The following is a 25,969-nucleotide window of genomic DNA, read 5'->3' on the forward strand; positions in this document are numbered from 1 at the left end:
CATAGTATCTCTTAGTGTTTAGATTTCATTACAATGCCCCTGGGCCTGAAGCGAGGTTATAGGCAAGTTTTTTGACAGCTTTATCAATACAAAATCATTAAAACTTCAAACCTCTCAAACTTTTTGTTTTTGCACAGGTTGTTTGGCAGTTTCTGAGGTGATAAACTTCTGATACAGGTATCTTCTTGGTATTTAAACATTTCTTTCCCTCTAATAAAACCCAGTTAGAAATGTAGAGTAAAAAATGATTCCACAGGGTAACAGGGCTGAGGGAAACTTTTATTACGAACACTGGTATAATTAAATTGCCATGTTATACATGTACAGCAACTAACCGCTTTACAAAAAAGCAAGTAATACAATATCACATTTATTTACACTTGTATTTATATACCTTCCAATTTTACACAAACATATTTACAGGTGACAGATACATTGTTTACAGATGACCAATGCAATTAAAAACGTGGCAATGCATCAGACAAACACACATTTTGAATTCTATAAAATAAACCACTTTTTTAGTCTGTTTATAATGAGAACATAAGACGGTTTAATTACATACGCAATTTAAAAGGCTTAGGGGCATGTCATTTGTCCTATCCGCCATCATGGCAGTCAGGACTATGCCTTTATTATTGTCTTAAAGTTTTGACATATCAGATTAGGTCAGTTTCCGATTGGTAGTAGCAATGCAACATTAAGATTCAAGAAAAAGGAGTTATATTCTGGTTATTCAGAGTAATGGATGCAAAAAAAGAAGACAAATCTTAAACTTCAAACACTCCCTTGGGTCATTTTTCCTTCAAATTTTCAATTTATCTTAAAAACTGTAAATTTGACATGAACTGATGTGAAATTCGCCATAACGAGATATAGAATAAACATTTCAAGTTTCATTTTTGATCATTGTGATCTGAAATCTGCTGTTGAGACGATATTTCACTGTAAATACATGATGCCCTAAAATGACCACAAGTCAGCATGAACGTACATTTTTGGACCTGCAGTATAGTACGTTGTAAAACATAGGAAAATGTAAAATGAAATGGAAAAATGATATTGATTTGGTCCCAATTTTAAATGTGAAACATCTAGTATTTCAATGCATTCCTTTCAGAAACATAAAATTAAAATTATGCATAAATATTCCATCCTCAAACATTTGGCAGGTACCCTTTTCTTTAGTAATACAAGTTTCCCTTTAATAAGCACTTCAAAGAGACAATGTACTTGAGTCTTTTACTAGGTACACTACCGTCTCTTCCTTGTAGATTTGCAGATTGGCATAATAATGACAGAAAAGTAATGCAGAAAACATATTGCACACAAAAATCGCCCCCTTTTTTCACAATTCTGATGGCCATTGTATGTTAAATACACCGTGAAGCCCTGCAAATGGCATGTTAATTCCAACTTAAATGGCACAATTTTGTTTAATTTTGCAATTCACTAGTTAGGCGACGAGTGAGAAAACAATTCAATTAAATGCCAAAAACATGGTTACAAAGCTAATGAGAACTGTATGGAAGAAATAATTATTTAAGGCATACAACATAGACGAGACGGACATAAAAATATACAAAATGGAGTTCACAACAGTTTCCCCTTACTATATTGCAAACTAGTCTTTGGTGCAATGTTACTATGTCAGCTTGTGGTGGGATTGGGATTCCTGTTCCGTATGTGAGCTGTTAGTGAGACGGGAACAGGGGAAGGTCAAAGTGTGCATGGATATTTCCTGATCACACACTTAAATCATGTGCAATTTGTATACACACATAGTGTTCAACGAAACAAATAAAAAACATATTGCACCGCAGTGAGACAATGCTAAAACGTGAATATTAATGCCAATTTGTCGTGTTTGATTTGTGCATTTTGGGAAAAAAAAAATTCGTCATCCGCTGCTGATAACGATCGTAAAGCAAACCTTCATGTGATCTCCGAAAACATTATCTACATTTACAGAATAAATATTTAGATGCTGCAATATGATATTCTTGTAGTTGATGGTCACATGGTACGGTTTACACCGTAGCGATATATGGCCAATATGGTAAATGTTAAAGCCGCAACATGTTTTCATAATTAGTACCTGTTTTCCCTTCCTTAGCATGGTCTTGCCTATTTTACAAACTATACACAGCTGAAAACCCTGACAAAGGCACACAATGGATAAAATAAGAACCCAAAAACATGTGATCGTTATTATCGTCAATAATATAGTACACATATAATCTTGGATCGCCATCCAGATTTCAAGCCTGTGGATATCAGGACAGGACAGGCCACGCGTCCATCCCGTATTGGGTCCGGGACGAAATGGAAAAAGGCCGGATGCCAGGCCAGGATAATGAGCCTGCGAGTCTCCACACGGTTGGTCATCTGTTTGCTGTAGTGGTTGATCAGATCAGTTTCTCATTCTTGTGTTTCTTTCAGACATCGATGAGGACATAATCTCAAGTTTGTGCAAAACGAAGAGTGGACGCCTCAACTGGACAGATTTAGCATTTCAATGTGGTCGGTCCCAAGACATTTTCGATGTTGAGTGCATCACGGAGAGTTCAGTGCATTCTCCTGAAGTAGTTCATTTAGGCAAGTGTGTGGCAAGCTTCAACTGGTATTAAAAAAAACAAACACTTAAGCGGTTCTTCAATGCAGGAACCTTGTTAACTGGACGACGGAAAGCAAAAAGGATTCGTGGAGAAGAACGATGGCTGCGGAATAGCTAGAAATGCTTCAGATCTTCTCAGACGATCTTTTTGATGCTTGGCCGTTTGAAGCTGCCTGCACTACGCTGCTTCTGCACCTGGCTGGCTGACCCGTGTCTTGCTCGCCCACTAGTGGAGAGACTCGAGGTGGGAGAAATCTCAACGTTCTCCTTGTCGATGCCTGCAGGAGAGAGATGCTATGTAACACCAGTCACAACATTTACCGGTTTCTTACTCAAAAACTTAAATTGAATCAATTACCTTCACAATAATTGTTTAATCTTAATTTACGTTTATCAAATGTAAAACATTAACTCGAGCATTTGGTCAGGATTCACAGACATAAGCTTTGACATGGAGTCTAACTTTAAGTACACATATTGAACAGCAGGTGTCCCAGTGCACTGGATTATCACACAGACGAGAAAGTCTCATGCTGGGATCCTGCGAGCATTCATGATATGAGACATAAGTGTGCTTTTAAAATGTGCTTGTTGTCCTTGTGTAAATTATTATAAGGCATATATCAGCATTACTATTCTCACAGGTTCAAATTTACAAACTGTAAACTATAAAAGGCTTTTCACGCTCTGTTTAACACTGGGTTAATGTCTTTTATAAGATTTCACACTTGTAATTTTTAAGTCCACACTGCTTTAAACTTTGGGTTATGATTTTAGCTGGGTGCTAAAGCCAAACTGTGGTGCCAAAATATACAACAAAGAAACAATGTGGTCAAGTTATTTAGCAATAGACAGCCAAACATAAACTGCCTTAGTATGTATCAATTTAAATATAAATTGTAAAATATAAAAAACAAATTACATTATATATGTATTAATGACAAATTAATCTTACTTTGAATTAATTGTAATATTATTAAAATAAAATTAATTTAATTTATTTACATTATTTATATTACAAAAATACACATTTAAAATGATATAAAATATATAAACAGTGCCTTATGTCTCTCACGGGATGAAGAGGATATAGGCCTGGTTTCTAAGCCATAATTCAATTAAGACATTTAAGTAATTTTAATAAACGTACTTGGATCTGGAGAAAAAAAAACAAAGGCATTGATATATTTTAAGATCAGTCAGTGCAAGTTTCTTCCAGTTGAAACAGCTCAGACTTACATTTTAGTCTAGGATTAGTCTTAAGCTTTGTCTGTGAAACCGGGGGTAAGTTAAGTAAGAAAATATTTAAACAATAAAATAATCAATCCTATCTATATTAAACTAAATAAAAATGGCATAATATCATTAATGTATAAAATATTTAACTAACATATAATAAACATATAAAATCAAATTAGACACAATTAAATAAAAGAGATTAATCGCATAATTGTTGATTTTTATCATTAAAACAATATATAGATTATATATAATAAATATGAATGTGTATATTTTAAGTTTTTTTTTTTTTTTGTAATAAATAAGTGAGGCAAGTAACAGAATTCATATACACTAGTCAACACTTGAAGTGGATTAAAACCTTTCATCAAAGTTGTCCTAAAACCAAAATGCGTTCTTGTTTTAGGACAACTCTGATGAACTTTTTTGATCAACTGTTGACTACTGTATATTTATATACAGTATACATTTTTTTTTAGACATGAAGACTTAAATTAACCAAGGGTTAAAAATGACAATGGCCTAACCATTTCAAGCGTGAAAAGCCTTTCAGAATGCTTTTGAAACTGCAAATGATCTGTCCTCGGCTGCATTTAATATCAGGCCCTTGTGATCTCTCTTCACACTTCCTGTTAAAGCAGCCCCTCTTGCTTTGATCTGACAGTAGCACCTACTACTGACTCCAGCAGCAGATTTACAATTCAAACACCCTGCCAATGGCAACAACTGCTATTTTCACACAACAGAGGTCGATGAGTACCTGGGAGGACGAGGTGAGGTGGGAATACAGCCGACTTAGAGCAAGGCAGACAGGCTCACACAGAGAGAGTAGAAAAGAAAAAAAAAAAAAGACATGAGTGACACATTCACAACTCAAAAGAGGACAGGAAGGACAGATGAATGGAAGAATCAGGAAATCAAAATAAAAATGGCAGCTTACAAATATATCGAACTTTTTGCATTTTACTCTAAATGACCAACAAAAGCAGAGTTCTGCTGAACAGTGAAGCTAAGCAGTAGTTGATATTAGCTCAAAATGCAGATTAAATCCATATCAAAAGGAGAAATTAGTGAGAAGGAATGCGTTTTAGACATTCACTTAAGTGCTTGCTTGGATCAGCTAATGACTTGTTACATATACACCTATATAGAAATACCTCCGTAATTAAAATACACCCTTTAATGGCCAATTTAAACTGAATAGTATCACACTGCCACCACTGAAAAAAAGTAAAGACAAGAAATAGGCACTTAAATAAGTTACCACAGTTCGCAAACTATAGAACCGGACATTAATTGCCCAACACAGCTCTATAGTTCAGGTTTGTACCAGCTGTTTTCGGTGGCACCTCCTCTGTGGTTCGTGGATGGGAGAGAGTTGGGGACCGTCTATAAACTATAGGGCCCTCTGAACCGACAGCACATTCCCAATGAAAAGGAGACAGAATGCAGTGAGGTTAATGAAGATACAAACGCAAAGCAAAGGTGTCAAATGCACACACAACCAGTCAAAGCCCCGTACAATGGTCTACTCTAAATCTTGCACGTCTAGCGAAGCCCGACAAACTGTAAACTGACCTCAAGATGTGAAAGTAGACAGAAAAGCACTGAAAACTGCTAATGCAGCATGTTTCCAATCAGAGCAGTTACTGTGTTATTTTTTATTGCTAGGGTATGTCGCAACGACATCACATGTGTTAGGGTTATCGTGAATCACGTAATCACATTTACGTGAGCAGGTCTGAGTAGCTCGGGAAGAAGGTGAAGTGTGAAGTTAAGTGAGAAACTAGAGACTCATTTGCGCCTATGTGTGTGTGTAGTGATTCAGGAAGTGAGCACTGACCTGGTGAGTGCTGTGAGGTGGCGAGAGACGTCATGGAGTTGGACAGGTTGAGGTTGGCCGTGATGCTGAGCTGGCTCTGGACGGTGGGCGGATATGGAGAGGTGGGTGTGCGCAGTGACTCCTCCCCTCCTTCTTCTTCGATACCAGGAAGGTAAGTGTCAATCAAAGCATCTAGGAACTTAACCACAAGCTCGGCATAGTCTGGAATTTGGGTTTGCTGTTGGAATGAGTAAAAGCAGGAGTGACTTAATGATTTAGCTTTATTTAACATATTTGGGTCACTAGATAAGACACAAGGAAATCTGAGGGATATTTTTCAATTGTTTCATCATTATGAGTTTAAGTATGAGCAATAGCAATAGTGACAACATTTAATGACTGGAATAACCTAGATATTTAGGATTTGCTGTGGTTATTCCAGTCTATTCCAGTAGATATTTAGGAAAATTCAATTAATATATAATAATAAACATTATAACGTATAAAATAATGGCAGGGCAAGTAAAAACCTGAATTACTGGTCTGACAAGGCAGGATGAAACAGATCATTATTGTTGAGCCATGAAAGGAAAATAGTTCCTTCAGCGAGGGATATATAAGCAATACATCCCTGTCATTTACAACTTTTTAAACCACAGCAGATCTGTGGGAGAGTAAGAGGGCACAGACACAGGATGGGTGCGGGAGATGTTTGGGGAAGCCGTTTTGGCCAATAAATCTAGAAAGCTGCAGAGAGACCGCAGCACACAATTTCTTCACTGCGCTCTGTTGGAAAATGAAGTGTTTATGGGAGCAGTTAATCATACCTTAGAGAAGGGCCCGGCAAACCTCCAAAGACCGTTGAAACCGAAACCTGTGAGACAAAGACAGAGGTGACAGCAGAGACGGATGACAGAGCAAGAGAGTGATGAAGAATCAAAAGACAAAAAGGAAATCAGTCAGAAGTTGAAGTAACTCTAAACAAGACGTAAAAAAAAAAAATAATAATCTAAACTAGTGTTGATAATCGATTAAAAATTGCAATTACATGCAAAATCTATTTAATAATAATTAACGGTCTATCAATATTTGCATTTTTAAATAAAAAATACAAATTAATAGCACTACATTAATATGATAAGTTGACAGTGCTACTTTTAAAAACTTGCTTTTTAGACAATTAAGAAAGCATCTGGCAAGAAATGTGAATGTTAAGAGATGACTGGAGAGAGTGGCTTTACTTTGCAAGCAGGATGGCTGGTATTGGGGAGGAGACTCCTCATGATAAACCACATTCTGAATGATGCCATGGACGGGGTTCAGGAGGTTGGGGTCCTGGCACATGGAAAGGACGGTGCTTAATTTGGAGTCCAGCAGGTTGTGGCTATAATGGATAAAAATGACACAGGCAAAATTAATGTCAAACTACAGGGCCAAAACTGAATATACAACAGACCGGATCATTTTCATGCATATTGCGAAAGCTAATTAGTGTAAATTATCCAAGTTGACCTAAAAACGTATTGTTATGGTGGTGTAGTACAAAACAATAACACACCGCATTCTTTAAATTTTTATTTTCATGGAACACAATTGGCTAGTGGATTATTATTTGAAAATGTAAACACACTCGTTTATGACAATTAGTGATTTGGGAGTAGTATGAATCTGTAGCTGTACATTACAGTAAAGACACTTTCCGCATATTTTTTCAAAAATTGTGTCGTGACATTCTTTCCATATCAAGTGTATGCAAAAAGATACTTCATTTACACACAAACATACATTACCGTTTCAATGGTTTGGGCCCAGTTAGATTGTTATGAGAAATTAATAGTTTTATTCAACAAGGATGCATTCACTTAATCAAAAGTCACAGTAAAGTAATTTATAGTTTCGCAAAAGATCTGCTGTTGTTTTTTAACTTTTTATTCATTAAATAATTCAAAAAAATGGTTTCTAACAAAATATTAAGCAGCTTTATATGTTTATTTTAGGCTTTTAGAGCATTCAAATTTGGCCACAGAAGCTCAAGCATGCTTGCTTGACATGAGAACAAATGACTGGCAATGTTCGTTGATGAATGTTTATATGTGGAAAAAAAACTAAATTAATTCTGCTCATTATATAAAATGATCATGTCTCTTCAGAAGACTTGGATTAAACGTGTTGCAAATGTTTCAGCGGATGGACAAATCTTACAGATTTCATTAAAAATATCTTCATTTGTGTTCCAAAGATGAACAAATATCTTATGGGTTTGGAACGACATGAGGGTGAGTTTCATTTCGGGGTGAACTAACTCTTTACCTATTTTAAACATTCAAACCTGTTGGATAATTTTACAAAAAAAATGGTTAACACCTCATTTCTTTATCTTTCCACTGATGTCAACACAACCCTGAAACTCATTAAATACTTTTAGCATGGGAAATAATATGAGATTAATGGATCTTGAATGACTCAGAGTGACGTGTTGGTATGTAATATGGCAGACACTCACACTACTGGAAAGACCTTGGGGAACACCACACTGGCCTCGGCCAAATACTCATACAGGATCCGCTGATGAAACTCATCCGTAGTGTACTTCACCAGTGTTGCCTGCAATTAAAAACAACACTTCACTATACAACAGTAAGCATAATATAAAAACCACCATAGATGGGAAAGATAGCTAAACATAAGGGAATAGCGCCAAAAAAAAAATTTTTAATATACAAAGACAATTCCACCTGTAGAAGGATTTAAAGCACAAGTTCAAGTGCAATGAAAAGTAGTATGGAGCACACACCAGTACAGTAAGGAGCAGTGTCTGGATCTTCGGGTCTGTGAGAACATTCTCGTCTAGGAGGACATTGGACTCAGACACAGAAACTTTGCGTAAATGGGAGTTGGCTATTCGCTGAGTTTCTGGAATAAAGAAGAGGTGTTGGCAATTCAACCTCTCTCATTTCAAAGCCTAATTATCAATTACTGCATATAGATTAGCACTGGCCTGTAGCATAACACATTTAATTCATAATTGTAGAAAAACTCACCTATCTCATAGTCATTTTCAGAAACTCGTCTCATCTTTGGAGGTGTGGTGATGCCTGACTCCATGTCTGGCCTCTTTGGGGCTTTTGAGTCCGAAATCAGGTGGTCAAAACTCTTTCTAGTGCCTAGAATAAAAATAAAAGCACTTAAGTATGAAGCTAAAGTAAAGCTGCAGCATGTTTAAGAGCCTCTTAGAAAGAATGAAGTCATCAGACCGCTAATACCCAGAAGTTTCTTCGCATTGGCCTGTGACGGCTGGCCCATGTCTACGCTCATGGATTTGCGTGGGCGAAGGCTGGTCTGCCCCATTGCAGAGTACGGAGGTGCAAGACTGCGCTCTGACACTTTCGGAGAAGCCCAGGGCTGGTTTTCACGCAGTAGCCTGACACATAAGAGAGTGTGAAAATCAACAAGCAACAAAAAAATAAAAAGCAATTAAAAAAAAATTTATATAGTTTGGTTGGAAAAACAACGAAAACAGAAAATTCAAACCTGTTTGATGAAAAATTCTCACCTGCATCCAGGTTCAGTGTCGTACACGGAGTACGTGTCCATGGGAAAGTTTTCCATGGTAACTTCTGAAAGCAGTAATGACTTCCTGTGCTTCAGACTGCAGCGGCTCCTCACCTCCTCTGACACTGTGAGCAAAGCTATACACACACATACAGTTTAGATGTTTGCATCTGAATGTAGATGCATATCTATCTTCATAACAGGTTGTGATTGTTTGCTTAAGGTTGTGCTGGCTTTAATGTACCTGCCAGATAGGCCACACTCTGCGTGTTCACCTCAAACTTGTCACAGCTACGGTGTTTTCCCACCAGGCCCAGGAGCGTATGAAGGATACGGACTGTCCTGGCCACAGTAGTGGAAGAGGGATGTCTGTATCCTAAATGAAGAAAAGACAAATATGAGGAACCAGACACATTAAAGACCTTTCACTGATGAACTGCAAATGCTCAATGCATCAAGTGGTCTGTTTATACAGCAGTAATGCATAAATTCAACAACCCAGAAGAATGAAAAAAAAAAGTTAAAAAAAATAAATAAATCAGGTTCAACATGGATAATAATAATAATAATCATCATCATCATCATAATTTAGTTTATTTTAATATTCAACTTTTGAATTCAACCCTTTGGAAATATTTAAATAATATGACAAAATAAAATTAACTAAAATTGCATTTAAAAAATAAAAGAAAAAATAAAATGGCATGTTAAACCCAATTTATAATAATAATAATAATAATAATATCCCTCTGAAACACTTGAACAGATTAGTTTTAAACCAGATATTAGTTATAAGTCAAATTTAAATAAATGCATGTTGACCCTGATTTTTTTTTTTTTATTCATTTGTACATAGCAGGCAATGCACATTCTTAATGGAAATATTAATACTCCAGTGTGATCCACTGATTTTTTATTATTACCTTTGAGCAAGTGCCCCACTAATGCAAAGTTGAAGTTGGAGGCAAAGTTAAGTCCCACAAAATGGTCCATTTGTTTACAATGCCATTCCAGAGGCTTCCGGATCTCCATGAAGACCTCCTCGGGACTCTATAAAGGGGTGGAAATGTTTTTATGAAGATAACTGCTTAGAGTTTTACATTCTACCACCTTGATATTTTATCTATCACTAATAATAATACCAAGAGTATCAAAAAAACAAGTTTGGAGTCTGTGGTTGTCGAAATGAGGATTTCAGTCGGGCACCTTATCATTAAACACCCGGTGGTTGTCCAGTGTGTGCAGGTTCTGCTCCAGTAGGGCGGTTCCGGCAGAATACAGATTCACTTCATCCAACTGAAGTACAGCCACAGCCACCCAGAACAGAGCTTTATGCATGGGAGAGTCCTGCAGATCATTAGACACGTACACACAAATCTATTAATACGTTAAGTGTGTCATTTCTGCACCACCAAACTGAATTGCAAAGATATTTTCAAACTAGTTTTCCTAAACACTCATGCATGTCTCCATAAATGAAAACAATTTTACTGTCTTGTTACATCAGAGGTAATAACTGCTGATGTTTAAATAATTGAATCCAGCATACAACATGACTGCACCTGATCGAGGAGAGGCTGTAGTTTTGTGAGAGCGATGACGGTGGCCTCAATGAGAACCTGGCTGTTGTAATTATCCGGCCCCTTTAAGCAGCTCTCCAGCCCCTGTGCAGGAGCAGCATTAATCAGACAGAGCAGCGGAGCATGACGCCAGCAAATAGTCTGACAGAATGACACTACAGCAGTTAGACTAGCACTGCACTGCATTCTGCACAGACCTGAATCACAAACAACCCAGATATTCACCATTTCCAGATAACCTACAGTCACAATACTACAAAACAACACTACAAAAGATGTCTATCATTTTGCGTATTTAAACACTGGGCAATTGTTTAAGAACTGCCTTTCAATTAATGAGTAGGAATTTAAATTTGAAATTACAGGAAGAGGAAATTCAACAATAGAGAAATATCATGAGTCCAAGCAGTTTGACATGTGGTGACAAACCATGGCTAATTACATCTATTAATTTAGTCTTATGTAACTTTTCCAGTAACTCATTGAATGCATTCCCCTAAACTTTGCTTAGTACTGACAACATTTCCACAGTTATCAAAATAGATTTGAAGTTGACCAGACTGAATGTTTTTATAAAAACAAAAATCTTAATTTACTGAGTATATAATACACTACCATTTGAAAGCTGGGGTTGTTCTTTTTTTTTTTTTTCCTGAAATAAATCTCACCAAGGTTGCATGTAGTTGATCAAAAATACAAAAAACAGTAATATTGTGAAATACAATTTAACACTAACAAATATTACTTAACGATTATTGTTTTTAAATTGTAATTTATTCAAAAAATTTAACTCAATGTGACCTAATTTATGAAATATAAATAAATATGCATAAACTGCCTGCTAATTTTCATAGGTGGCATTTTAAACATTGATTAATAATAATATTTTAATAAGTGTGGACATACCCCCAGTGGGCAATATGGGCAATAGTGCATTAAAAATTCTACCTCAATTAATTTAAATAAGAATTATTCTGCATCCTGATGACCTCAAATCCCCAAAAAACAAAAAAAATTCATATTCTGTTCTAAATAGTGCACAGCTATGGTGTTCAATGAATTTGATCAAAAAGTAAACATCAGAGATCAAAGACCACGTTATATAAATGCACCAAAACAAACGAATCGAGCCGATTACAATCAAATCTATCTAAAATGAGGTAGTTTGAGAGAGAAAAACAGACCCGATCAATGCTGAGCAGAGGGCTGGCTTTACTGAGAATACGAATGATCTGTTTGAGCTGTCCATGAGTCACACGTTTACTGATGCAGCCGAACACCACCAGCGCCCGAGGCTGAAGAGATGGGTTATACTGGAATGCAAACCTATCCAAGAAAAGAAAATACAATTAGCTAATTAAATGTGATTGTACTGTGATTTTCAGTTGTAACTGCTTCACAAAAACTAGTTTTCAACACACTTTTGTGCCAATTCGGTCCACTGATCCAACCATTTGCATCCAGGAATGTCCCTCATACAGGCCTGGGGAAAAACAATAATTGTTTAAATAACATACATAAAAAGCTTCGAAAAATATGGAATTCAAGAAGATCAGCACAGTGCTGGAGATACATAAAAAGATGACAAATACTTTAAAATAACAGCAGCAGTAACTAACCTCCATAATCTCCAAAAGAGCCTCTGTAACTGTTTCCAGGGAAGAAAGAGCGAAGGTCTCTCTCTCATAGGAGCCGGGGGAGAACGAGCGGTCTCTGTAGCTGGAGCGGAAGGCAATCACTGCCGCAGATTTGACCTTACTGATGCCAAACAGCAGGTAGAACTTGGGCAGGGAGAACTCAGTCAGACTCAGACGCAGCACCTGTTTAGTCTCCTCTGCAAAGGCAGAAACCAGAACACCAAAAAAAATCAGACAGATCATCTCACGTTAAAACAACCTAATGTCTAGCAAACAAATAAATCAGCACTTACTGCATAACAATGTAAGGAGTACACTGCCATGTAGCACATACATGCAAGGCATATTTATTCAAAATCAAAATGTTGGCACAAAAATGCCCCTTTTTACATTAAATCTGTCAAATTGCAACAAAAAGATTCAGTATCATTACTGTATCTAAGTTGGATGACCAAATGTAAATTTTTTGGCCAACTATTCCTTTAAAACCCTCGCTTTCTGTGAGTGATTTCTCACCGCTGAAGTTGAGCTGTGAGCAGGTACAGAGCGAGTGAATGATGTTGATAACGAGGCCATGCGTTGACGCTCGGAGTGACAGCGGGCCGGTGGCCACCAGAAGAGTGACCACATGGAACAGGTAGGGCAGATGAGCGGCCACGTCCAGAGAGTTGTTGAAGGAGAGCATGAGCATGTAACGGGCCAGGATGGCGATGTCGTCCCACATCAGGTGCTGCTCAAGGGTGGGGGTGGGGGACAGACACGTCTTATCAATGATCTTACACATCCGGCCAATCACCTGAAATAAATGATTAAAGAAATTTGTAGGTTTTTTTTACAAATTACACATTACAAATATGGGCTTTATTTCACTTTAATTAGTCACTGATTAAAACTAAAGAGTCTTGAGTGTTAAATTGAACAATATATTTTTTAACAATTTTAAGCTTTCAAAATGAGCAAAACAATGACTGGACTCTTTACAAAAAGCATAATTCATCATTTCAAACAAACCACAAATTAGGAACTACTCCAATATAAAAACAAATATAGACAGTGTGCCTTTTATTTTCACTCTGTGACATGCACCTAAACATCATCTGCTCTCTCTCAATAAGATTATACTTGGTCCCTCATTTAACCTCAGTGTCCAGCTGCTATACGAGTCTTAGAAAAGCAAACGCAACAACTGGACAAAGCCTGTCCTTGTTCTGCCCGCTGTGACATCAGCAGTGGCTGGCACATGTTAACCAAACAATATTTAGCTTTTCAGCATAGCTGAGCATTTGGGAAAACAAGTAAGTATCTTCAACTACTGAAAAATATCTAGTATGATAACTGCGTCAATCAAGAATCATAAAGACCGAGGGGCTAAAGTTATCCAATTCGCAAATGCGGCTCTCCCTCTGCCCAAATGTCTGACAATGACGTCCATTGAGCGTAATGACTAACAGTTGCCCATATAATAGGAGCGACTGCCCCGCTGGCTAACTATTGTCTGTCTGTGCGCACACATACAAATTGGGCATTTGTGCACAACACTTAGGATAATAGATGTTGGGCAGAAGAGCTAGTCAGCCTGGATAAGATCACAAGAGGAATGATTCAGGAACACAAGAGCCAGAAACACTTTAAGCGGTAAGTCGAAATCTGTTTAAAAGTGTTAGTGGGCTAGAAATTAACCTAAAAGACCTGTAGGACATTTAGATGATATGTTAACAAGAAATAAAATTGGTTTAGTGGATAATTGAATATAGTAATATCATAACTGAATATTGCATGATGTTAAACAGAAGCAAACATTTCAACTGAGATAAATTGGATGAAATTATGCAAAAATGCATGCAATATAAGTCAAGATGTTCCGGGGCATTTTGAATCATCTTGGGATAAACAAATTAATAACTTTATAACAAAATAATTTTTTTTTAAAAATCTTTTCTTTTTATATATATATATATATATATATATATACATATATATATATATATATATATATATATATATATATATATATATATACAGTAGGAAGAAAAAAACTAAATTGTACATTTTGGTTTCGGATCTGTTGCATTTTCCATGCTCTAAATCATTCACTGCACCTCAGCAATGCAGCAAGATTTAGTATTTCAGTACAAACTAACTGAGATGCTAAAGTATGTTATCTTAGGATCAGCATCATATTTAATAATATATTAAAAACATAAATTCACATAATATTGTGACCAGTAAATGCTTACCTTGCTGGACACCAGCTTGACGTTTCCTGAAGCCAGAGCTACAGCTGTGTCAGCCATCACTTCAGCCTTGATGGATCCCAAACCCCCAGTAGCACTAGTCTTTATGAAGCTATCCAACACCACATCAAGCAGGTCTGTGATCTATAAACATAAAAAATGGTGCATTCTGTAACTGCTGAGTTGCGAGTTTCTATAGACATGGGCCGAATTACTATAGAAATATACAGAGGTGTTCGAGTTTAAAGGCATTTGTCATTGTAATGCCTGTTTGAAACTTTTTGGATGGAATAAGCTCACAAAATCTAATTCCTTCAATAAAACTAGGGGAAACTTTACAATTGTTTGAAAGGCTTACCTGACCCAAGCTGCCCCATATCTTCGCCTGTATGGAGGGGTACATCTGCTTCTCATTGATGGTCATAGTAATGAGTTTGTCCAGGATAGCCGTTACACGCTGCCGTTTGGCATCGTCATTGTGTTTACAAAAGCGCACCAAATTACGCAGCCAAGGAGTCATATACTCCAGACACAGATGCTTCAGCTCAATGCCTAAAGCACCCAAAAGAAAATACAACATTTTTGTAACAAATGACACAAAAATGATGCTTTGCAATGACCATCATCTTATTTAAAAAATTATTTCTGTTTTGGGATCAGTAAGATTTTTTACTGTTTTCGGAAGAAGTCTCTTAGGGTGTATTTATTTGATCAAAAACAAAGTAAAAAAACAGTGATATTGTGAAATATTACATTAAATAACTTTATTTTAAAATAAAATGTATTCCTGTGATGGCAAAGCTGAATTTTCAGCGAAAATTACTCAAGTATTGAGTGTCACATGATCTTTCAGAAATCCTTCTAATATTCTGATTTGCTGCTATAAAAACATTTTTTATTAACGTTGTGCGGCTTAATATTTCTGTGGAAACCATGATACTTTTTCCCAAGATTTTTAGTTTTATAAAAGTTACTTTTATAAGTCAATTTAATGCATCCTTGTTGAATAAAAGTATCCATTTCTTCCAAAATAAGAAATCTTACTAACACCAAACCTTCTAACAATAGGTGCAAAATTATGAGTCTATGTTTGTGTGACACTGACTTGACTTGCTGAAGCCGGAGATGCACTCTTCCAGGAACTCCAGAGTGAGGTGGGGTTCGTTAGCTGCTAGCGTTTTGCTAATGGACACAATAAAAAGGGTGTTGTTGGCTGGGATGCACAAGCCAGATGTTTCCAGAAGCTGGCCTTCAATCTTCAGGTTGAAGGTGCAGGTTAAGGCACAAAGGAGATTGTACGCAGCTGACCTGTTGAAGGAGTTTTTGTTAAGAGCAAGTCGTTTTCAGAAGCAGTAATTTACATGAATACATTAGTTTCCATTTTTGTAGAAATTAAAGTTCTCATTTCATTTCATTTTTACATAACAGGTTCTGTCTGGTTCTAACTGAGGGGTGGCAAGTTCAAGAGCCGCCTCAGCTGAACTAAAGACACAAAGGAGCAGTATTAGCATTTCTAATCAGTTCACCAAAACAAAGACAGAAGCCTGCAGATAAAAGGCTCATTGTCAGAACAACAACAGCGGGACGCATTGGACCATTCCCCCAAAACCATCAAGTTGTTAGGCTGAAAAACAGCCTGAGTATGGCCTAAAACTCAATCCCCCAAGATGCCAGGCAAAGTGAACTGATTCTCACCTCAGACTGGGGTCAGAGCTTCCCAGGTTGAGGAGGGCGATGTTGAGCAGGGTGCCAGGAACATCTTTAGGCCTGATCTTTGTGTGCTGAGGAATGGAGTCTGGTTGAGAGAGCTCCCAGCGTGTGCGGATGTGGATGATGGACTGAACGATGGCTTCGCACTCCTGATGCATGAACGTGAGAGGGGTGCCCTGGTTAGCGATGGTCAGTGTGAACTGGTTCTCGTCCACCAGGCATATCTCCTCGATCTCGGATGCATAGTATATGTCGTTCAGGAAAACAGGCTGTCCCAGGACCCGCGTTCTCTCGGCCGATGTCACCTGAACAGCTGTCGATCCCACCTAGGTAGAATGAGCCAGAAAAAGGAGTGTAAAACTCTGGGATTTACATTTTGGGTTGTAGTACCATATAAGTTTAAATTCAAAAACACTAATAATTTAATAACACTGAAATCTTCTGAAAATCTCAAAATGAATATCCATTTTTTTTTTATTGTAAAATACTATATTGTGGTGCTTAAATTCATTTATAGCATTGAAAGCAAATTAAATTTTTAATGTATTTATTTCTTTTTTGTGTATAATTAGTTTTATTATTACATCATTTTACAGAGCTTTGCACATGACATGTAGAAGAACTTACATATACTTCTGTGTATATATATATATATATATATATATATATATATATATATATATATATATATTTTGTGTGTGTGTGTGTGTGTCTATTGTGAACACAAGTTAAGGATTTGTTCCCATTAAGACTTAATTTGTTGAGTGATTGAATTAATAAAATTACATTTGTGGCAATAAATTCTTAATTCTTGGCCATGATAAATATATTTTTGTCTGCATGTCGTGCAGGGCTCTATATTATTTCTTTCATTTATTATAGAAATTTATTTAGAAAAGTATAGAGCTTCAGTATTAGCCATTTATCAGTTGTGGGCCATAACATGAAAATTCTAATAGGCTTTAATATGGGTTAAGTTAAGAAACTTATCTAAAATACCCCCAAAATAACATTTGGATTGAATTTTACAAATATCCATGAGCTCTCACCTTGATCGACACCTTTGTGTCCTTGTGCGCCAGTTTCAGGGCATTGTGGAACACTTTGAGGTCTTCTTCCAGCGCCAAGGTAGCTGCAGGAAGCTTCTGCAGCTCGGGTTCAATGTGTTCAGCTAGACGTGCAGGCGAGTCGATGAACAGCAGCTTCTTGCTCCCCTTTAAGCCAGTCAGCAGTCGCTCGTGGTATTTGGTGTACTCTCGTACCCAGGTGTTGCAGTTGTAGATGTACACGGCAGCCACATTCTCGTAGGCAAAGTTTGGAAAGACCACAAACCACTTGGATAAGAAGTCAGTCTTAAAGCGGTTACTGGGGCCCACATGGGTGAGGTCTACTACGATCTCATAGTGCTTGGCATAGTATGGTTTGAGCGTCAGAAGAACGTGGTAGATCAGAAGATCCCCATTGATTTGTCCGGTTTTGAACCTAAAGAGAAACAACAACGATATTTTGAATTTTAGTGTGTTTTTGCTTTTAAAGGCAATGCACTCCACGTCTTTGAGAAGTGTATTTTGTGAATAATGTCTAAAATTGTCTATATGCCAAAAACAACAATGCATTAGTCATTTCAAACAGTTCAAACATGAGCGGTCTGCACCACTTTCCTTAAATGGCAAACTTCTGACAGCTTACACAGAATGGAAACCTGTTTATCGAATATAGCCCTGTTTTCTACTGTTCTCACCACAGGTCAAGAGCATCTCAACTGAAGAACACTTAAATAACATCAACAACCGCGGGGGACAGGAAGTGATTGTGTACTGTATCGCAATATATCAAGCATCATTGCTTCAGGTCGTTCTTCTTCATCTACCAGCTCTCCCTCTCCGGATAAGTCCATAGAAAAGGCTCCATATCTACTTTAGTAAGTACTTATTAGTTCACCAATTATCTGTAAAGCTAATGCGTAATTAAGAGTTTGGAAAACAGAAGGCAGGAAAACAAAAAATACTCATTATCTTTGTTAATGTTTTTATTATACAGTTAAAGTGGCTAAAGAATTTCAAACGTAACTATTATTTAACAAAAAATTTGGCGCATTTTAAAATCCATATACTTTAATTATAATCATAGAGACTCATGTTAAATTATGTACACTACCGTTCAGAAGACTGGGTTTGGGGAGAATTTATAATGTTTTTGGAAAAAGTCTCTTATGCTCACCAAAACTGCATTTATTTGATCAAAAATACAGGAAAACAGGTATAGTAAAGCAGCTAAAATGAAATTATAATTTTTCATGTGAATTTTCATACACATGATCCTTCAGGAATCACTGCAAAATGCTGATTTGATGCTCAAGAAACATTTCTTATTATCAATGTTGAAAACAGTTGTGCTGCTTAAATATTTGTGGAAACATGATCCAATGTGATTCAGGATTCTTAAGTAGCAAGGCATTAATTTGAAATTTTAGATAGAAGTATATATATATATATATATATATATATATATATATATATATAGAGAAATGTCTTTACTGTCACTCACAACTAATTTAAGGCATCCTTGCTGAATAAAAGCATCAACTTCTTAAAAAAAAAAAATCTTTCTGACCCCAAACTTTTAAATGGTAGTGTACATTAGAGCTTAGATCGGGCCCAACAAATCAAGCCCGACCCTACCCGAGCCCGAGCACGTTGTGTCCGAGCCCGGCCCGGCCCGGAGCGTTCACTGTAATTATGAGCCCGAGCCCGATTTAAACCCGACCATTTTTAAAATGTGGGCCGTTATAACCAGGGGCGGCGCCAGATGTTTTTTTTTAACGCAGGTGCTGCTGTGCTAGATCATTTAGGCTACAGGGGGGAGCTGCGCAGTTATATATATATATATATATATATATATATATATCTATTATATATATATATATATATATATATATATATAAGCTGCGCAATATATATATATATATATATATAAATACTATTAATAAATGAGCAAAAATTGGCCACTCAATATTAAATATTAAATTATTTTAATTATCATAATTAAAGTTTTAATTTTATTAAATTGAACAAGCACAACATTCAGCATTCAATTAAATATTCTTAAAGATTAATGATTATTAATAATGTTACTTCAACATATTGTTATTTCAACATAATATGTGTGTGTGAGCAACAAGCAGGATGTGCATTTGTAAATTCGGTGAGTTTTAAATGTGTATGTGTGACCGTGGCGCGCCGGCGCCTCCATGTCATTATTATACTGTCTGCTATATTGCTTTTTATGTATTAAATCCAGGCAATTGGTTGATGAAAAATGTATTAAATTTAATATACAATTTATACTAAACGAAATTCACCTTAAAGAAAATCTTTCTTCAAAAACAAAACTTAAACTTGAAACTAAATGTGCTTATTTAATGGCTAAAACACGTATGCTACTACAGACTCTTTTTTTACAAATTGCAGCAACATTCATTTAATTCTGAATTTTGCACATGTAAGTTGAAAGGCATTTGTTTGTGCATAGTAACATATCTGTAACATTTATCAAGTTCATAATTGTGCGTGCATTTTTTAATTATGATCTTAATGAATAATACGACAAGGAAGAAGCATGTAAACTGCGTTGTTTGTTTATTCAGATATAACTGAATGGATCGTAAATGGATCTGAAATTCCGAATGAAGAAACTTAAAAAATAAAAATAAAAAGATAAACAGTGAACAATGATGAACACAGAAAAAGATGGCCTAAGACCGGTTTTTTTTTTTTTTTTTTTTTTTTTTTTTTTTTTTTTTTGCTGTCATAGGCAAGCAGCGTGCCGCATTTTATGCACGAGACAAAGCCAACACATATGTTGTCACTCCCCACGACTAGTTTAAAATGTTTCCATACCTCCGATTTTCCTCCAAACTTGCTCAAAGTTAATTCTCCTGGTTTTATTTTTTTTTCTTTGATTCTTCAAGCTCCATGTGGCACTTAAGCTACTGAATAGTACAGCACGCACAGCAGGTGTGATGCGTCACGCGTGCGAGACTGCGAATGCGAGTGGACGAGACGCTGCGCATGACACGTGATGTGCTTTATCAAGGGCCCGACCCGACCCGGCCCGAGGACGGTTGCGGGGTCGAGTCCGGGCTCGGGCTCGGGCAGAGAATCTAAGCTCTAGTGTACATAAATAATGTTTTTTTTTTCCGTTAGCCAAGCCTTTTACATTAACTTTGAACAGACAAATGGATTGTTACTGGAAACTTGTTGCATCATGCCTGGTTAAGACAGTGTAATGTGTACTGAAAAGCTAAATTAACCACTATAGAATATTCAAAAGAACATGACCTGTAACTAATGGTACTTGTTTGTTACACAGATCACAAAATACAGTGACAATGCAGACCACAAACGAGCCGATGTACAGCACCACCTCAGAAGAGTACGAGGCCCTCAACATTACTTCTGCGACGACTAGTTTGCCTGCAACTGGTGCCGCCGAGATCAGCTGTTTTATCAATGCCCAGCTAGCTTTTATAGCAACAGCAACTGCTGGTGGCATCATCCTGATCCTTCTAACCTCCACCATAGTGTTGGCATGTACCGTCTCAAGCCTGAAACGTCGTCACCGGGCCCCTCGTCCATCCCGAAGCAATGCAGACCTGGTGAGTGGATCGGGCTACTGGGGTACCGAGAGAAGAGAGGGTGGCATTGTGGGTCCATGCGAAACCAGTGTTCTATTGGAGGAGGTAAAGACAGACGGCGAGGAGGAAGAGATCCATGATGGCGCGGCAGGGCCGAGCCAATACATCACCACTTCTAACGCAGCCGGTGATTCAGAGAGCATCCCGGCAGCCATGCAGAGCTCAACCTCCAGGGATTCCTGCATAGATCCCATAAATTTGGAGAATATGCCTCTGATGGTATAAAGCATAAGAGCTTTTTTTGTCTGCTGGGCTCTGATGTCAGGCATTTTACTTCTTTACGCTTTTTTGCCTTTTTTAAAATGTCTTCAACATCTACTGCAATAAAAATTTTAGCCCAGTTACAAGCGGCCTAACAAGGTTTTTCGGAACTGTTTAACTAACTACAACAGCTCATCCTGTTAAAAGGAAATTTCTTGTAATACTAGATTAATTTGATGGGTCACAGATGAGGTCAATGCAGTTTTCTCATCTCAATCAGCTCTGGAGATCTGTTTAGTGAGGATGACCAGGACGATAAGTAAATGAAATTTCGGTGTATGATTGTATATTTTGTGAAACTGGTATTTAACATCAGCATTGTCTCACATTTTGGCAATTCTTTTTAATAAGGCATGCAGCAGCATATACCCAGAAATCAAAGAGCACATTTACTCGCTGTAGATGGAAGCGAAACAGATGAACGCTATACTCTGTTCATAAATAGCAGACCACAACATGTGCCTAAAACTGGTGTTGTAATTTCTACTGTAATTTCCACTACAGTCACCAAACTGCATTGCAAAAATAATGATCACACATCTGCAATTAGTCACTCAAACAGTGTAGCTGAAACAACCTATGAATGGCTTATTTATATTTGACTCCAAATATTAAGCAGGGACAAAAGAAATCACACGCTTCAGCTTTAAAATGGGTAAAGCAATACCACGCAGCCTTAAAAATCCTATAACAATAAGCAAGTTTTCTATATCAAAACGCTGACATCTCAATATAAAATAAAATGAAATGCTAATGACAAAAATGCTTGTTTTGTTTATCATTTACAATCCGATTTTGATATTTCCTGAGTGTTGCAATGCTACTGTTAACATAGTTGCCAGATTTTGAAGGTGTTGAAGGTGGTTGAAAAGTGGGTGTTCAGTGAAAAGAACTTTCCAAGATGACAAAAAAAAAAAAGAGACATGAGATCATTTCCCTTTAGATGGCTTCTGCTCTGCAAAGACTTCTTATAGATAAATTTGAAGATAATAACTGTTCTTTTCAAAAAATTAACATTGATGCTTTAAAACGAGCCTCGTATCTTAGAACAGAATTAAGAAACAAAAAAGTGCCTCTGGTTTTCATACTCTGTTACCACAGATTCTTTCCTCAGGAAAAAAAAAACTGCTATTAGCAAAAAAAACGTATGCAGCCATTTCACAGCTTCATTTCCTGTCAAGTGAAGTGACAGTTCCGTATTCATCTCTATATACTTCAGTCTTTAACAAATGCTTCAGAGGATGCCTGGGTAAGTAAAAATTCTGCTGTTTTGTCTAGCATAAACCAATAATTGTTACTTGATACTGCACAGCAAAACATTAAAGTGTGTATTTATTTAACATTTAAAGTAACTACATGGCACTACAAAAAAAAAAAAAAAAAAATAGTAGAAACCAGTGTGTTGGAAGTTGTCCATGGTGACTGTAAAATATATGAAAAACCTACTTTTTTTCATTGTTAGTCTGCGTCGCCAAGTATTCACTTACAGATTGTGTGCACTATTTGTATACACAAACATTAGGTGTTGCCTTTTTGAGAAGTTACATGAAAAAGATAAACGTAAAAGTTTTAATCTGAGCATGCTACATACAACCTCTAAGAATTTTAGGGAAATATAATGGTCTGTTGAGTCTTATGTGCAAAAATTGCTTTTTTTGGCAAGGTTCTCTAAGGACACCATGAGGACTACTCTTTGCACACTTGTCTTCCTCTTCTCTCTACCATGGAGTCTAAATGGCCATTTAACGACCAGCAATAAGAATACTGTGGTAACAAACACAGCAGAAAATGCATCATGGCAGAGGGACTACACTACTGATTCTGGAACAGAAAACGTGGTTTCACTTTCAAGAAGCATTCAGACGCGACAACTTACGAGTCACTTGGAGCAGCAAGAGATCAGGCTGAGGACAGCCAATGGTGAAGATGAAACATCAAGGACAAGGAGGAATGTACATTATGATAATTACAACTTAACTACTATGTCGACACACCCTCAAACGCAAAAGCAGGACGAGGTAACTAAAAAGGAACATCAAACACCAACAGAAAGTTCCCGCAGACCACATACTACATCTTTTTTGCAGATAGAGAATGCTACAGAATTTAATGGCTTTGCTACACCACACAATGCCACAAGGGCAGATGTTTCGCCAGAGGAAAAGACAAGCAGTGGACTTTCTGAGACACAGAAAGCCACTCAGGAAACACCTTCTACTTCTGATTTCACTGGGCCCTATGATGCGCAAGCAAATAAAACAGTCATGAATAGCAACGATCTTCCAACAACCCAGCCCACAATGGAGACTTCAGCCCAACCAAGCCCAATGACTCATGCCCACACTTCCGCAAAAGCAAATGTGACAGATTTCAAAGTGACTCTAAGCAACAATGATGCAAAAACCAAAGAGGGGAGAGAAGTCACAGACAAGTGGACAAGCACTCAAGGCCGTGAGTTTGAGACTTCATCTATGACTACGCCAAAGATGATGTTGATGACCACTAGAAAGACAACCAAAAAGCTAAGTTCACCTTCATTTGAAGAAAAGCAGCAAGCAAACCCAGGTCCTGTTGTGGCGGCTGTGATCGGCACCACGTTTGTCTTTATGTTCGTAGCGTTGATTTTTATCTTGTTTAGGAAACGCAAAATCCAAAGAAAGCAGCTAGAAAATCCTGAGTGGGCCGGACCCTCACCGTTTCTGGAAGGCGATGTTCAACCGAGCCTGCTAAGTATGGAGGAATCCGAGGCCATCAATAGACAAGGCCATATGTCCGTTTCCAGATACCTCTCCCAACGGCTCTCCAAACACATGACATTCGGGAGGAACACAAGTGATGAAGTTCTCATGGGGGACATCCTGCAAGGAAGCACTTTTGGCAGACAAAATCCAGATGAGGTCCAAGCCCCCAATGGGAACCAGACAGCTGCTCAAGACTCAACGGAGACAGAAGAAAACAAAATCCAGGAAGGTCAAGAATCTGTGGACTCTTCTGATACCAAAACACCTGGGTCAGGAAGTGCACAAGAAACTGTGATGGAGAGCAAAGAATCAAAGCAGCCTGATGACCTAACTGCATCTGTGTCTTCAGGCCCGGATACTGTAATTAAACCTCCACCTTTAGTGTCTATAGATCTTGATTCCATTTCAGAAGAAGCAGCTCCTTTGCAAACATCAGATGGTGGGATTATTCCACCTGCTCCACCACTGCCCTAATCTCATGTGACTATCTACAAACCAACCAACACACTCATATTTTCTTTCTAAAAATCTAATTATGTAAACACGACTGCAATCTTGACGTATCAAAACCAATTGTTCAGGACATATCGAAGAGGCTGTGGTTTTTAATAGCCAATAGGCCTTAATTATGTCACAGTTGTTAATCATGATATGCAATTTGCCAATCAATGTCGGTTTAGTCTAGAGAGAATCTGACTGGACAAAAAGCTGTGTAGTCCATGAAGAGTCATTCATATTCTTGGTCAGGGGTATCCAATCCTGCTCCTGGAGTAGGGCTGTGCGATTAATCGAAATCGAATCGCAATTTGAGACGTTGCGATTTTGCTAATTGCAAAGCCTGCGATGTGGACGCGGTATTACTCTGTTCCAGAGCACATGCATTACTGAGTGGCAGTCTTACTAACCAATAGAGTGAGAGTACCTCCGTTCTCCAATCAGCTCTGCTCTAACCAACTGCATAAACTACCATTTACCATTTAAAAAAATTTAAATAAATTGGGAGAGAGAGAGAGTGTGTGTGTGTGATTATGGTGTCTACAGGGTCAGATCTATAGTTAAGCAAAAAGAAAAACTGGTAGCACTTTATTTTACAGTCCTGTTCCTCATGTACATACTATGTACTTATTTTAGTAATTACAATAACTATGTAATAACTAGGTACTAACCCTGAACCCACCCCTAAACCTAACCCTACCCTATGTAGTTACCTTGTATTACCAGAACTTTCTTAGATAAATACACTGTAAGTACACTATAAGTACATATAAGTACATGTACTGTAAAATAAAGTGCAACCGAAAAACTTATGTAATATGATATTACTTCGGCTTTGAAATGTCAGACATCAAACAAAAAAGGTAACGTTAATTTGCAAGAGCTGTGTCACAATACACATCAAGAGCTGCCTTATCGGTTCTGCTTTCAGTACTGGAGAATAAAAGATATATTCTTAGATGTTTTTATTAGTACATGAACATTATCTTGCACATTTTATCTCTCCAACAGATTCTAATATGAAAGAAGTTTATAATGCACGTACGCTATTTCCTATTCAGAAGACCGCACACACTGCCTGTGTCTCTGAATTCTTCTCATACTCGCTCCTCTCTGCAGTGTCTCACGGACAAGCTGTTTAACGTTACACTTGCCGCCCGCACGCAGCCTGTCTTGTAATACTCTCCTGCGGCTCCGCACTGCACGTCTCCACGAGCACATCTGGCAACATGGAGGAGGCTTGACACACGTGCGCAACCTGTGTCAACTTGTGCCTGGCTCTGCGTTTAAAACTAGTGTAAATTCAGTCTAACTGCTTTGCTAATTTCACTTGGATGAAATGAAACATTTAGCACATTTTCCACTTGTTCTTAAAATCCCAAATA

The 25,969-nt window shown here is 37.4% G+C and overlaps 2 protein-coding genes across 5 annotated transcripts in view; one reads left to right on the forward strand and one right to left on the reverse strand.

Moving 5' to 3' along the window:
• Positions 1 to 258: 258 nt before the first annotated feature.
• The window catches only part of nf1a (neurofibromin 1a), a 64,604-nt gene continuing 38,893 nt past the window's right edge, over positions 259 to 25,969 (reverse strand). For 2 of the 4 annotated variants that reach the window (XM_042739727.1, XM_042739726.1), the window contains 24 exons: positions 17,441 to 17,873; positions 16,377 to 16,717; positions 15,787 to 15,989; positions 15,040 to 15,233; positions 14,685 to 14,825; positions 12,964 to 13,243; positions 12,430 to 12,644; positions 12,232 to 12,293; positions 11,995 to 12,136; positions 10,793 to 10,894; positions 10,437 to 10,577; positions 10,154 to 10,280; positions 9,475 to 9,606; positions 9,232 to 9,367; positions 8,933 to 9,099; positions 8,720 to 8,842; positions 8,473 to 8,591; positions 8,182 to 8,282; positions 6,920 to 7,062; positions 6,506 to 6,552; positions 5,700 to 5,916; positions 5,187 to 5,264; positions 4,617 to 4,670; positions 259 to 2,895 (listed from right to left, as the gene is read on the reverse strand). In XM_042739727.1, coding sequence (XP_042595661.1) covers positions 2,753 to 2,895; positions 4,617 to 4,670; positions 5,187 to 5,264; positions 5,700 to 5,916; positions 6,506 to 6,552; positions 6,920 to 7,062; positions 8,182 to 8,282; positions 8,473 to 8,591; positions 8,720 to 8,842; positions 8,933 to 9,099; positions 9,232 to 9,367; positions 9,475 to 9,606; positions 10,154 to 10,280; positions 10,437 to 10,577; positions 10,793 to 10,894; positions 11,995 to 12,136; positions 12,232 to 12,293; positions 12,430 to 12,644; positions 12,964 to 13,243; positions 14,685 to 14,825; positions 15,040 to 15,233; positions 15,787 to 15,989; positions 16,377 to 16,717; positions 17,441 to 17,873 — 3,841 coding nt within the window. In that variant the 3' untranslated portion in view covers positions 259 to 2,752. The remainder of the gene's footprint in view (positions 2,896 to 4,616; positions 4,671 to 5,186; positions 5,265 to 5,699; positions 5,917 to 6,505; positions 6,553 to 6,919; positions 7,063 to 8,181; positions 8,283 to 8,472; positions 8,592 to 8,719; positions 8,843 to 8,932; positions 9,100 to 9,231; positions 9,368 to 9,474; positions 9,607 to 10,153; positions 10,281 to 10,436; positions 10,578 to 10,792; positions 10,895 to 11,994; positions 12,137 to 12,231; positions 12,294 to 12,429; positions 12,645 to 12,963; positions 13,244 to 14,684; positions 14,826 to 15,039; positions 15,234 to 15,786; positions 15,990 to 16,376; positions 16,718 to 17,440; positions 17,874 to 25,969) is intronic. The other 2 variants (XM_042739730.1, XM_042739729.1) reach the window with 1 other exon arrangement.
• On the forward strand, positions 22,366 to 25,181 carry LOC109079633 (protein EVI2B). The gene is made up of 2 exons (XM_019094769.2): positions 22,366 to 22,597; positions 23,012 to 25,181. Exons 1-2 carry the CDS (start codon positions 22,578 to 22,580, stop codon positions 24,561 to 24,563), a joined length of 1,572 nt encoding a protein of 523 aa, XP_018950314.1. The 5' UTR covers positions 22,366 to 22,577; the 3' UTR covers positions 24,564 to 25,181.

The sequence above is a fragment of the Cyprinus carpio genome, chromosome B15 (assembly GCF_018340385.1).
Source record: "Cyprinus carpio isolate SPL01 chromosome B15, ASM1834038v1, whole genome shotgun sequence".
Classification (NCBI taxonomy): Eukaryota; Metazoa; Chordata; class Actinopteri; order Cypriniformes; family Cyprinidae; genus Cyprinus; species Cyprinus carpio.

What these genes read in the sequence shown, in the direction of transcription:
- LOC109079633 (XM_019094769.2), top strand. Translation starts at nt 22,578, where the DNA reads ATGCTTCAGAGGATGCCTGG. An exon ending in ATGCTTCAGAGGATGCCTGG is followed by an intron (nt 22,598 to 23,011) that starts GTAAGTAAAAAT and finishes TTTTTTGGCAAG; the next exon opens with GTTCTCTAAGGACACCATGA.